Source organism: Sapajus apella, unplaced genomic scaffold (assembly GCF_009761245.1).
Source record: "Sapajus apella isolate SASKATOON/1434 unplaced genomic scaffold, GSC_monkey_1.0 scaffold36, whole genome shotgun sequence".
NCBI classification, from domain to species: domain Eukaryota; kingdom Metazoa; phylum Chordata; class Mammalia; order Primates; family Cebidae; genus Sapajus; species Sapajus apella.
Genome location: NW_022436976.1, coordinates 33,513,390 through 33,526,963, shown reverse-complemented (window position 1 = coordinate 33,526,963; position 13,574 = coordinate 33,513,390). Strand labels below are relative to the sequence as shown.

The 13,574-nt window shown below is 37.2% G+C and overlaps 1 protein-coding gene across 2 annotated transcripts in view; it reads left to right on the top strand.

The window, feature by feature from the left end:
• ZFYVE9 (zinc finger FYVE-type containing 9) overlaps positions 1-13,574 on the top strand; it is a 132,662-nt gene that overhangs the window by 41,013 nt on the left and 78,075 nt on the right. The window contains exons 4-6 of one of the 2 annotated variants that reach the window (XM_032297014.1): positions 3,249-3,348; positions 5,797-5,973; positions 7,604-7,773. In XM_032297014.1, the coding sequence (XP_032152905.1) occupies positions 3,249-3,348; positions 5,797-5,973; positions 7,604-7,773 (447 nt within the window). The remainder of the gene's footprint in view (positions 1-3,248; positions 3,349-5,796; positions 5,974-7,603; positions 7,774-13,574) is intronic. The other variant, XM_032297015.1, reaches the window with a different exon arrangement.

Below are 13,574 nucleotides of genomic sequence, written 5' to 3'. Positions count from 1 at the left end.
AATGCTTAAGCGGGGGCCAGGAACGGTGGCTCACACCTGTTATCTCAGCACTTTAGGAGGCCAAGGCAGGCAGATCACCTGACATGAGGAGTTCGAGACCAGCCTGGCCAGCATGGTGAAACCCCATCTCTACTAAAAATACAAAAATTAGCCAAGCATGGTGGCACATGCCTATAATCCCAACTACTTGGGAGGCTGAGGCAGGAGAATTGCTTGAACCCTGGAGGTGGAGGTTGCAATGAGCCGAGATCACGCCATTGCACTCTAGCCTAGGCGACAGAGCAAGACTCTATCTCAAAAAAAAAAAAAAAAAAAACAACTTAAGGGCTTTCCCATTTCTCTATTAAAAAGGCCAAAACAGATCCTACAGAGCCTTTGCTTAGTGTAGCCTCAGCTTATTCCATGCAATCCCCTAACACTTGGGGCCTCAAGTCATATTAACTTTTTTTAGTTCTTTGGTGGGTTCATGCTTCTTCATCTAATAGAAACTGTGCACATACTATTTCCTCTACTTTTACTGTCTCTTCTTGGCACCTTTTTGTGCACAGAAAACTCTTATCCATCATCCAGATTTGATCTCTTGCCATTTCCTAAATAAAACCTTCCCTGACCCTGCCAATCTAGGCTAGAGCCTAGATTAAATGATCTTGTTTCACTGTTTACCACTTCTGAAACACATAATTTTATATTCACTTGTGTGGGTTTTTTTTTTTCCTTTTTTTTTTTTTTTTTTAAGATGTAGGGTCTTGCTATGTTATCCAGACAGGAGTGCAATGGCTATTCACAGGTGCAGTCATAGTGTACTGTGGCTTCAAGCTCCTGGCTTCAAGCCATCCTCCTGCCTCAGCCTCCCAAGTAGCTGGGACAATAGGCATACTCCTCTGTGCCCGGCCTTGTGTGATTATTTGATTTTAGGTTATAACCTGAAACTCTTAGACTAAATTGTGTTGCATGAAGGCAAGGACCATGTCTGTTTTGTATACTGCCACATCCCCATTGGGTGGCTTGTTTCCCAGTACACAAGAAGAGTTCATATATTTGTGGAATAAATGAGTGAGTAATGGATTACAGGTATTGGTTTTGTCTCTTTATTAGAAAGGTTATTGAAGGATTTTCAGAAATTTAACATGATTAGATTTAGTTTATTTTTTAGAAAGTTCTTTCATTTAGTCTTTGTGTGGAAGATGAATTGGAAAGGCAAATTTGAAGATTAGGAGAACAGTTAGTTTATCATCATGATCATTTAGATCTCAGATAATAATGGCCTGAACAGAAGCAGCAATGTTAGAGATAGGAGAAGATACGATTTTGTAAGAATAATTTCAGAGGAAAACCAACGGGACTTAATGACTGACTGCATGTGGTCATGGCAAGGGAGAAGGAAAAGTTAGGACGCAATTTAAATGAAATACATAATTTAATATGAAGTAGTGTTACATAGTAGTTAACGACAGAGCGATTGCAGTCATTACAGATTAATCATGTAACTTACTAGCTGTATGACCCTGGTAATTCTACTTAATGTCTTAGTCCATTTGGGCTGCTGTAACAAAATACCATGGACTGGATGGCTTATAAAGAACAAATTTACTTCTTACAGTTCTGGAGGCCGGGAAGTCTAAGATCAAGGCACCTGTAGATTTGGTATGTGGTGAGGGCCTGCTTCCTTATAGACAGCTATGTTCTAACTCTTAACTTCACAGGGCAAAAGGGCAAGGATTCTCTCTCAGGCCTCTTTTATAGGGCACTAATCCCATAGGCCCCACCAACTAATACTATCACTTTTGAGAGTTTTGGAAAATTCATCTGTTTACCTAACTGCTAACTGTAAGTGAGTGTCTTCATAGAATCTTTGAGATTAAATATAACACATGTAAAATACCTAATATTCATATAGTTTGCTATGAACTTGAAGAAGTCATTTAACCATTTAAACTCATTTCTTCTGACAGAAAATAAGGATAATACGTATATTCTTTCTTCTTCCTATATCACAGAGTTGTTTTAAGACTGTGAAGCTGTATAAAAACTGTAAACTGATAACAATCATAGTAACTAGATATTAATTTTACATATTAGGATGGGAGATATCTATCCAACTTAGACTTTAATATGACCCCTCATCTCTTGGTTCAACATTGTGAGGTATAGGATGCTTCTTGGCCATAAAAACTGAAGAAGTATAATTTATCCTACTGGGAACAGATTTTTGCCACTGTAAAGCTCTGTGATAAATTATGAGTTCTCAAGAAAATAAATCTGGCCAGGTGTGGTGGCTCATGCCTGTATTCCCAGCACTTTGGGAGGCAGAGGTGGGTGGATCACTTGAGGTCAGGAGTTTGAGACCAGCCTGGCCAACATGGAGAAACCCCATCTCTTCTAATAATACAAAACAAAACAAAAAATTAACCAGGCATGGTGGCTTAGGCTTGAAGTCCCAGGTACTCAGGAGGCTGAGGCACAAGAATCGCTTGAACCCAGGAGGCGGAGGTTGCAGTGAATCAGGATCACACCACTGCACTCCAGCCTGGGCCACAGAGTAAAATTGTGTCTGAAAAAACAAAAACAAAACAAAAAACTTGATAGGAACAAAGGAAATTGTTGTTGCCTGGTGTAAAAGGGAGAAGGAAGTGAGATTGTCAGGAACCAAGCCCGGAACGTGGAAATGAGATGCTGGAAATTGGCATGGCAGATTTTGATTGCCTGTTATGATTTCCTGTAGTTAAAGCAGTGCTTATTTTTATGTTGAGTTGTATATGTTGATCCTTGGCCTTCGTAGCAAAAACAGTGAAATCAGCTGGCATAGTTATTATTCCACACATAAGGATAGTAACAAACAGAAGTTAAAACCCAGAAATTCCAATCTTTGTTTATTTCCTCCTGCTGTAATTCCTTTCCAAACGGAAATAGCAGATGTAACTATCTTTCAATACCCACGTCAGGTAATGGTGTGCATATAAATCTTACCTAAGGGTAATTCAGGTGGTTTTTTCCCACCTGCTGTGTATTTGCCATGTGATCTTAGCTAAGATTTTTATTTTCAGCCAATGTTTTCCATTTCTTTATGGTTGACAGACTTGTAATCTTACTCCTGCTTTTGAATTACCCAACTTCCTGAACTACATTTTCTTTGAAACTTTAATATTGTAGTCTAATAAGGCTCACTGACAATCAGTATTTGTCAATATTGGTTCATTCTCTTTGCACTGTAATCCCAAGTAAATTTTGTTTGTTCTTTCCCCCCACAGGTTTTCTGTGCTTCCTGCTGTAGCCTGAAATGTAAACTGTTATACATGGACAGAAAGGAAGCTAGAGTGTGTGTAATCTGCCATTCAGTCCTAATGAATGGTAAGTATTAAAACAGGTTGATTTCATAGTGATTGAGACAGAACAAGGGAATTCCTATGAAAAGACTTTTTCCCTTTGCCTTTCTTTACAAGTTGCTCGTTTTCTCAAATGTTATAACTTTAACTGAAAATATTTAGCCAAATTTCCATGTTTTGAAAGTATCTTAGCATTTCAGAATTCCTGTGCCTAATTTAATGAATGAATGCTAAAGCCAGGTAAGTTTTCCAGGAATAAAGGAAGTTCTCTGGCAATCTGGTGCAGGTAGTTATTTGCATTCCTATAAAATAACCAGGATGAGGTGGGAATGGGGAGCTTTTGATCACCAGATGATGAGATGTTAAAACTGGGCTGAGATTTTCCTTTTAAGAGAAGCTATCTCTTTCTAAGGAAGAACTTAATAACTTATGCATTCTTATCAGCACCTTGTTTCATTCATTTTGTTGAAAATAACTATTTTAGCATCTAGGACCAAGTAAAAAATTACATTTTAAAAGTTCATTTATCTCCTTAATGCTACTTAGATTTGCTATGAGAATAAAGGTTTAGAATCTAGTTGTTATGTGATAAAATAATATGGCCGGGGAAAGTAAATAAAACTTATCCAGTGTTCATCTTTTGCTGGACTGGAAATGATTTTAAGGGCATATTAGTTAAAAACCCTGAGTATTCTTGTAAAAAGATATACTAAAATTGTTCAGTTCATGGTATTTTCTCTTTGAATGCATCTTTGTACAGTTGCTGGAACAATTACTAGACATAAAATGTTGAACTTGCACACCAGTGCTACCTGTGCCAGGATAGCGTGCCTCCTGGAGGCTGGAACTTATCTGCTCTGAGACCCCTCCTGCTCTGTCTGTCTGCATTGCTCATAGTGATGTTTTCCTGTTGCTGGCTTATTAACCTATTGCATGACAGTTAATCTGATCTGTTCTAATTTCCTATGATCTACCCAGTTTCCTCCCATTTCTGAATTCTTATAATTTTGATCAAATATGAATCATTCTCTCCACTCTTAAGGGTTACTTTTTAAATAGTAGTTATTTCACTTGGTTGCTCAAATGATGATTTTTATTCTGCTGCTTTCATTTTCGGGCACATATTCACAGAGAAGAGCATGCTGCTTAATTATAGTACCTAATAGCTCTTTTATTTGATGAGATCTTCCAACTTGATAGCTAATTTTTTTTTAACTTGGCATAGCTAAAGATGAAGGAAATGGCAGAGGATTCACATGGAATACTTACTTTTTATTAAGCCAAGGAGGCCCTTAACAGGGGATCCTAAGGTAATCCACTTTTCCTGGTTTTTCCAGCGTCTTTCCTCTCGCATGGCTTAGCCTGGTCTTTTTCTGAATATTTAATTTGATGCTTTTCAGTGTTCCCTATCCCTTTTTCCCTTTCTCCTTTTCTCTTCCTCCCTCTCCTGCCAGTGCTTCCAAAGGAACATAGCTTTTGTTACTAGCCTTGTCTTGCAGTTTGGAGGCAATAAGTATTCAGAATCTTATGGATCATTCTTTTATGTTGAATGAGATTTTTGAAAGGATGCTTAAAAAGTGGGTGACTTCTGTTTCTGGACATGTGGTATTACCTGAACCTAGAAGATAAAACTTGATATCTTTTATTTCTGATGCACCTTTCATCCTATTTGCTTTAAAGGCAATAGGTGATGTTTCACTATTTACTAAAATTATAGGGTACACAGAATCTTAATGTATTTGTGATCTTTTATATTGGTTGATCACACTTACATGATATTGGCACATTTTCATGTTCAAATAGGTCCTGTGCTTTTGAGACACACCAAAGATGTGAAATGGTTGTTACTGATGGATACTTTTATACAGGGTGATGATTACATAAAAGCAGAATTCAGAAAAATATTGAGATGTGTTCTCCTGAGCCTTAGGCTTTAGAAATTTTTAATGAGATTTTATTTTAACTAAGAGCCTTAAAAGTTTAGAAATGAAACTTAAAATTGTACGGTAGATTTATGCTATTATTATAGCCCAAGTTTGCTTTTGATAGAACTTTATAAAATGCATTAAGTATTAAAACAAATGAAAAAATGTCTAAATGCTATCCCAGTTTCAAATTCTTAAAGTTTGAGGTTGTTTCACTCCCTCTTAAGGAAATGTTTGGTCTCCTATAAAGAAGCCAGGCTCTAAGCTTTAACTCAGACTGATCTCTAATCAGTCTCTCAGAAGTATCCTATAATTCTTCTTTTTTAAATCACATTATTCTTACTTGCTCCAACCAAATAGTTTACTTGGCTAAATGGTCTCCTTTATTACATAAAATCACCTATCTCTTTAATACCTTCACTAGCTGGAAAAGAGACATACTATGAGTATTAATTAGGAGAAGCTGCATTATTTATCCAATATTGTGGAGGTCTTGATGTCCATATTTTGCAATCCATTCACATTGATTGTGTCTGTATTTGCTTTAGCTCAAGCCTGGGAGAACATGATGAGTGCATCAAGCCAGAGCCCTAACCCTAACAATCCTGCTGAATACTGTTCTACTATCCCTCCCTTGCAGCAAGCTCAGGCCTCAGGAGCTCTGAGCTCTCCACCTCCCACTGTGATGGTACCTGTGGGAGTTTTAAAGCACCCTGGAGCAGAAGGTAGGGGATCATGTGCTATTCTGTCTCTCTTTCCTCACGAAGTTCCTCTGAAAAGGTGCTGATATGACTTTACAGCACAAGTCTTAAAAAACACTGCAGATAAGTCTCTTTGGGTGGTTATTAAAATGCAACAAGGTGAGAAATGTGTCAAGACTATTCAAGACTATTTCTGGGCAAGTAGAGAATAATATTGTGTTGCTTGGTATTTTAGAGGTACCTCAGAATATATGTCAGTCTCCTCTCCAACTTAAGAATGGAGTAGTTACACTGCTTGTCCTTAAAAAGAGGTGCCGAATTTGAAGTCAGTCGGTAAATTCCTAGCCTACCTCATGCTACCTTAATGTTCTTTGTAGGAGTTTAGTAAGTGATAAAAATGAGAGTTCTTCTTTCTGACCAGCTCATTCAAGTATTGCTTTTTGGAGTATACATTGCCATTTTCTCTTTTCATTTTTAATCTGTCCATATAAAAATATGAACATTTTTGTGTTAGGCACATAGACTTTAAATCTAGAACTTTAATTCTGATTATATCATATGATAGGTAGAAAATTACAGGCTAAACTTACGTTGGTTTGTATCTTTATGATTATGATATTGTCAGATGAAAGACACTGTAAGTGCAGGAGATTATGAATAGTAAAAGTAAAATTTATTTTCTTAAAATGATCTTGTCAAGTTTCCCTTGATAATTAAAATCAGTCTTCCTTCATTAATTTTATCTTTTCATCTATTAATATTCCCTTCCCCTTGTCAAATAACCCACCTCCCCTTTTGAAGATCATAGACTTCTATTGACATTATCATACTCTTCCCCATTTTTTCTCTTTTCAGATCATCCCTTAGTTATACTCCTTGTATTTTTATGAATTTAGGCTTTCTTAAATCTTTATTCTCTTCATTTGTTGTTTTTGTTGTTCTTCCCTAGTCTCTGTGTATTTTGGCTGTTTGAATTGATTTCCAAAACTGGACTTAAAGGGATCATTTCATTAGGCTCAGTTTTCCAGCCTTTTCCCTGTCTTTTTGCTAAAATACAAATTACTTTTGCACTGCCAGATCAGTCTTTTTCTTCTTCAGTTACACTTCAGGCAATGATCTGGTCAGTTTGCTTCCCAATTCTTACATATCTGTGCCAGCTCTTCCGTTATAAATTAATTATTCTTTAACATTCTTCAGGGCATCTTTTGCCCTTTAAAAGTACCATATCACTTTACCAGATGTTTAATTTCTTTGGAAACCTCATACCTTTAGAAAATGTGAATGTCTATTTCTTTTTTCCCCCTGCTATTAATTTATTTCTGAGGCACTTGAACACTTTCCTTAGTTTCTCTGTCAGTGATACAGGACTGAGTATGTGACATAATCGTAGATGTGTTTAAGAACTCTTAATATTTCAAAGCAAAGTATTTTATATCTTTGCATATAAGTTAAAGAAGTAAAAAATATATTTAAATTTGTATTTTAAATTCATTTATAACCAGTTTTATACAGTTAACGTTTCTGATGTTTCTGATTGTAAGTTGCTAAGTAGTGATTTCTTTGTACATCTGGAATTGGTGACCCTCTCTTCTTTGATGTTAGAAAACCTTCCAATGTCACATTGATGCCTGTTTTATTTTTCTGGCCCCTCAAGTGGCTCAGCCCAGAGAGCAGAGACGAGTTTGGTTTGCTGATGGGATCTTGCCCAATGGAGAAGTTGCTGATGCAGCCAAATTGACGATGAATGGAACTTCCTCTGCAGGAACCCTGGCTGTGTCACATGACCCAGTCAAGCCAGTAACTACCAGTCCTCTACCAGCAGAGGTAAGAAAACAAAACAGCAATTAAAATTGCATAGCTACTTTACTCAGCATTGTGCTGCCTCAGTTGCCTTTTTCTATGTTGAGTTACTTTTGTGTGGAATCCCATAGGTTTTGGATACAACTTAGTGTATATGTGCACATTTATGGATAACGTAAATGTGGCAAAAGTCAGCTGTTCTTCTTTGCTCTCTATTTAGAAGTTTTTCACGAGAAAGGTTCTTAATGAAGATTGTTCTCAGATGAGCTCAGGTGCTCCACTGTAGCTAGTAGTCAGGCTGTAGGGAATTCTGTCCCCTTGCTACAGTGATTTTTAAAGCGTGTTCCCCAGGTTCTGTGGCAGCCTCTCAGGAGTGCCATGGTGAGGAAGACCAGGCAACATGAATGGGGCTGAGGAGCTTAGTTGAAAATCCTGACTTATCAGCATCCCCTACCAGAGTGGTATAGTTGTTACACTTGTTGAACCTATACTGACATATCATAATCAACCCAAGTCCACCTTTTACATTATGATTGGATACTTTTTTTCTTTTTTGTTTGAGACAGAATCTCACTCCGTTGCCCAAGCAGTGGTATGATCTTGGCTCACTGCAATCTCTACCTCCTGGGTTCAAGCAATTCTTCTGTCTCAGGCTTCCAAGTAGGTGGGATTACAGGTGCCAAGTAGGTGGGATTACCATGCCTGGCTAATTTTTGTATTTTTAATAGAGACAGGGTTTCACCATGTTGCCCAGGCTGGGTCTCGAACTCCTTGGCAACATGGTGATCCACCTACCTCAGCCTCCCAAAGTGCTGGGATTACAAGTGTGAGCCACCACACCCTACCAAGATTGGATAAAATTTTTACTCCAGATGTTTTCATAGAATTGTTAGTTACTAATTATTTATATTAATGATAAGTTACTAATTATATTAATAAGTAATATTTTTTTTCAGACATTTACATCCTATATAATTTGCGGGTTTTCTGCCATTACCGTGGCAGAAAATAAAAATAATAATAATAATTTGTGGGTTAAATTGCATGTTGTTAAGATTACATTTTTTGACATGCAGAGCTAAATTACCTGTTTGATGAGTTATTGAACCATGTAATATCTATCTTCAAATATTTCTACTTTTTGAATTTTTCTATGGCTACAGAGTGTGACAGCCAGAACTATGTCTTATCCTTCTTTGAGTCACCACAGTGACATTGTCAAGAAAGTTTTTTCTTTATTTTCCCCCAAATGGTTTTTTTGTTTGTTTGATTTGGTTTTTTTTGACACAAGGTCTCACTCGGTTGCTCAGGCTGCAGTATAGTGCTGCAAACATGGGTCACTGCAGCCTTAACATCCCAGGCTCAGGTGATCCTCCTGCCACAAATAGTTCTTCCCCAAATAGCTGGGACTATAGACAAGCCTGGCCACAACTGTTTATTTGGAAAAAAATTCAACCTACAGAAAAGCTGCATGAATAGTACAGTGAATACCCATATACTCTTCACCTATCTTCATCAGCTGTACCATTTTGCCACATTTACTGTACCACTTCACACTACACACACTTTTTTAAATGACCTATTTAAAGATTGGTTGCACTTCACCACTTAATAATTCAGCTTGTGCACCCTAAGAAAAGTCATTTCCTTGTCTAACCGCAATGCAATTATCACATGAGAAGGAAACTTAACATATAATTCTGTTATCTATAATCTATATTCAGATTTCCCCAATTGTCCCAATAATGTTCTTTATAGCTTTCATTTATATATGTGTGTGTGTGTGTGCAGATATATTAAATATTTTTTAAAATAAAATTTATTTTTAAAAATCAAAATCTCATTAAGGATCACAGTTGCATTTAGTTGTCATATTTATTTGGTTTGCTTTAATCTTGAACAGTTCTCTTTTTTAGTTTTTATATCACTAATGTTGAAGTATTTGGGCCATGTTTTACATGATACTCTCAATTTGTATTTGATTTTCTTTCCCCATGATTAGTTTCAGATTAAACATTTTTTGGCAGTAATGATAATCCTACATATAAGTGAGGGTGATTTCTTAGAGAATCACATCAAGAAGTATTAGTTTAGGTTGGGTGCAGTGGCTCACGTCTGTAATTTCAGCACTTTGAGGGAGGCCAAGGTAGGAGGATTGCCTGAGCCCAGGAATTTGAGACCAGCTTGGGCAACATAGTGAGACTCTGTCTCTACAAAAAATTTAAAAATTAGCTAGCCATGATGGCATGCCTGTAGTCCAGCTACTCAGAAGATTCAGGCAGGAGGGTGATGATTTTTTTCTTTCTATTAAATTTCCTATCTTTTTGTTTGTTTGATGGGTTCTTAAACTGTAAATATTTTTGAAAAAATGAGGAAGGTCTAGTGAGTGAATGTTATAGGGAAACAATTTTCTGCTCATTATAAGCAAGCTAAGCCACATTATTTTGTGCTCTTACATTGTGTAACACTCTAATATTTATGTGGTAAATGAGAGAAAACAAACTCTTCAATGGCAGACTAGAAAATATTAATATTTTTCATATTTTTATGGTCTAGTAGAGTGCCTGGCACTTAACAAGTGCCCAATAAATGAAGTAAATGCCTTTTTTATTTGTTTTTTTGAGACAGAGTCTCGCTCTGTCGCCAGGCTGGGGTGTAGTGGCGTGATCTTGGCTCACTGCAACCTCTGCCTCTCGGATTCAAGTGATTGTCCTGCCTCAGCCTCCTAAGTAGGTGGAACTACAGGCATGCACCACCACAGCCAACTAAGTTTTATATTTTTAGTAGAGACAGGGTTTCAACATGTTGGCCAGGATGGTCTTGATCTCTTGACCTCGTGATCCACCATGTGCAGCTCTTTTTTTTTTTTTTTTTTTTTTAATACTTTAAGTTCTGGGATACATGTGTAGAACTTGTAGGTTTGTTACATAGGTATACATGTGCAATGGTGGTTTGCTGCAACCATCAACCCATCATCTAGGTTTTAAGCCCTGCAGTAAATGCCTCTTTACAGAAAGTATTTAAGTAGAGGCCAACTGACCACTTCTTAAGATATTGAAAGGAGAGTATTTGCACCATTCAATAGTAGGTTAGGATAGATTACTTTATTTTCTGTACCAGGCCTTCAAATCAGTTAATAATGGTTTGCCAGTAAAATTTTATAAAGTTCCTATATGATGCCATACTGGAAAATTTTAGAAATCCTGCTAAAAACATATAGTCCTAAAAAAAAACTTTGTCCTAAGTAGGGACAAAAGAATGGAAAAACATGGGCATATTTATTTTGTTTTATTTTATTCTTTTTTTGAGACAGTTTTGCTCTTGTTGCCCAGGCTGGAGTGCAGCGGCGCTATTTCAGCTCACTGCAGCTTCCGCCTCCCTAGCTTGAGTGATTCTCCTGCCTCAGCCTCCCGAGTAGCTGGCCTTAGAAGTACCCACTATTATACTTAGCTAATTTTGTACTTTTCATAGAGACAGTGTTTCACCATGTTGACAAGGCTGGTCTTGAATTCCTGACCTCAGGTGATCTGCCTCCCTTGGCCTCCCAAAGCGCTTTGATTACAGGTGTGAGCCACCGTGTTCAGCCATATTCTGAAGAAATAGTTTTAATGTTTGTTCAGGTATAAAATACTTACGTAGCAAAATGCTTAACTAAGGAGCACTAATCCTTAGGAAGCAATTTGATGAATGTATACATGTTATATATAATGGTTTTTTATATATTTTACATACACACACACACACACACACACACACACACACACACACACACACACACACACACACACACAATATTTAACCACCATCCAGCTGAAGATACAGAACATCTCCAGCACTCCATAAGGTTTCCTCATGCACTTTTTCTGTCAGTACCTTCCCATTTCTTCAAGGTAACCATTGTTCTCACTTCTGTCCCTCCAGATTAGTTTTGCTCATTCTTGAATTCACATAAATGGAAACAATAGTATGTAATGTTTTGTGTTTAGCTTTTTAAGCTCAACCTAATATTTATGAGATTTATGCATATTGTTGTATGCATCCAAAGTACATTTCTTATTGCTGAGTTGTATTCCATTGTGTAGATATGCCATAATTTATGTTATATTCTCCTGTTAGTGGTCACTTGAATTCTTTCTAGTTTTTGACTATTATGAAGGAAGCTGTTAGGAATTTTTTTTTTTTTTTGAGTCTCACTCTGTTGCCCAGGCTGGAATGCAGTGGCATGATCTCAGCTTACTGCAACCTCCACCTCCCAGGTTCAACCAGTTCTCCTGCCTCAGCCTCCCAAGTAGCTGGGGTTACAGACTCATGCCAGCTAATTTTTATGTTTTTTGTAGAGACAGGGTTTCACTATGTTGGCCAGGCTGATCTTGAACTCCTGACCTTAAGTGATCTGCCTGCCTTGGCCTCCCAAAGAGCTGAGGTTATAGGCATGAGCCACTGCAACTGGCTGTATGAATACCCTTATACACATTTAAAACAAGTTTTAAATATTTTTCTTTTAACTTTTTTTTTTTTTTTGGAGATGGAGTTTTGCTGTTGTTGCCCAGGCTGGAGTGCCGTGGTGCAATCTTAGCTTACCGCAACCTCTACCTCCTGGGTCTAAGCAATTCTCCTGCCTCAACCTCCCAAGTAGCTGAGATTACGGGCTTGCACCACCACACTCGGCTAACTTTTGTATTATTAGTAGAGATGGGGTTTCACCATGGTGGCCAGGCTGATCTTGAGCAGCTGACCTGAAGTGATCCATCTGCCTTGATCTCTCAAAGTGCTGGGATTGCAGGTGTGAGTCACCATGCCCAGCCTCTCTGAACTCTTTAAAAGCTTCTATTTCATGTTCATGTTACAGAGAATATACATCTGTGTAGTGTGGGAAATAAAAGAAAAAAAGTTACAGATAATATAGAGAGGAAAGCACCATTTTAATAGATATTTGAGCACGTTCTATTTAATAATTAAGTGGATTTAATGCCAACAAACATGTTTTACAACTGTATACTTCATTAAATGTAACTAATGTGATTTGCCTATGAATGCAAAGAAAAATGAACCTCAATTTTTATTTTACTACATAGTAAATGGAAATGACATTTTAATCTCTGTATTTTATGTTGTTTTTCCCTTTTTATTAAGATAAAGTATTAATATATATAACATACAATTTACAATTTTAACAATTTTTAAGTGAACCATTCATTGGCATCAAGCACATTTATATTGTTGTGCAACCATCACCACTATTTACAAAGTTAATTTTTTTTTTTTTTTTTTGAGACAAAGTCTTGCTCTGTCACCAGGCTGGAGTGCAGTGGCGAGATCTTGGCTCACTGCATCCTCTGCTTCCTGGGTTCAAGCAATTCTCCTGACTCAGCCTCCTGAGTAGCTGAGACTACAGGCGCTTGCTAAGTTTTTGTATTTTTAGCAGAGGCAGGGTTTCACTGTGTTAGCCAGGATGGTCTTGATCTCCTGACCTCATGATCCACCCACCTTGGCCTCCCAAAGTACTGGGATTACAGGGGTGAGCCACCGTGCCCGGCCCAAAGTTAATTTTTAAAAGCAATATAAATTAGACTTTAAGTAGATCCCAAGATATTAAATATTAAGAAATTATCAAATAATATTGAAATTTTGTTTCTGTTGCCACTACAGTTTTTAAAAAATAGTTTTGTGGCAAAAGAAACCTGGGTAAAGGAAGCTTTAATGCAGTTTATAAGACCTCTTCTCTCATTACCATAATTTGGTGATACTAAAAGGAGAAATCTGTACATTTGAAAACATTTTCGTAGTATAGGCCTAGTTTGTTTGTTTTTTTTAAACCACGGGTT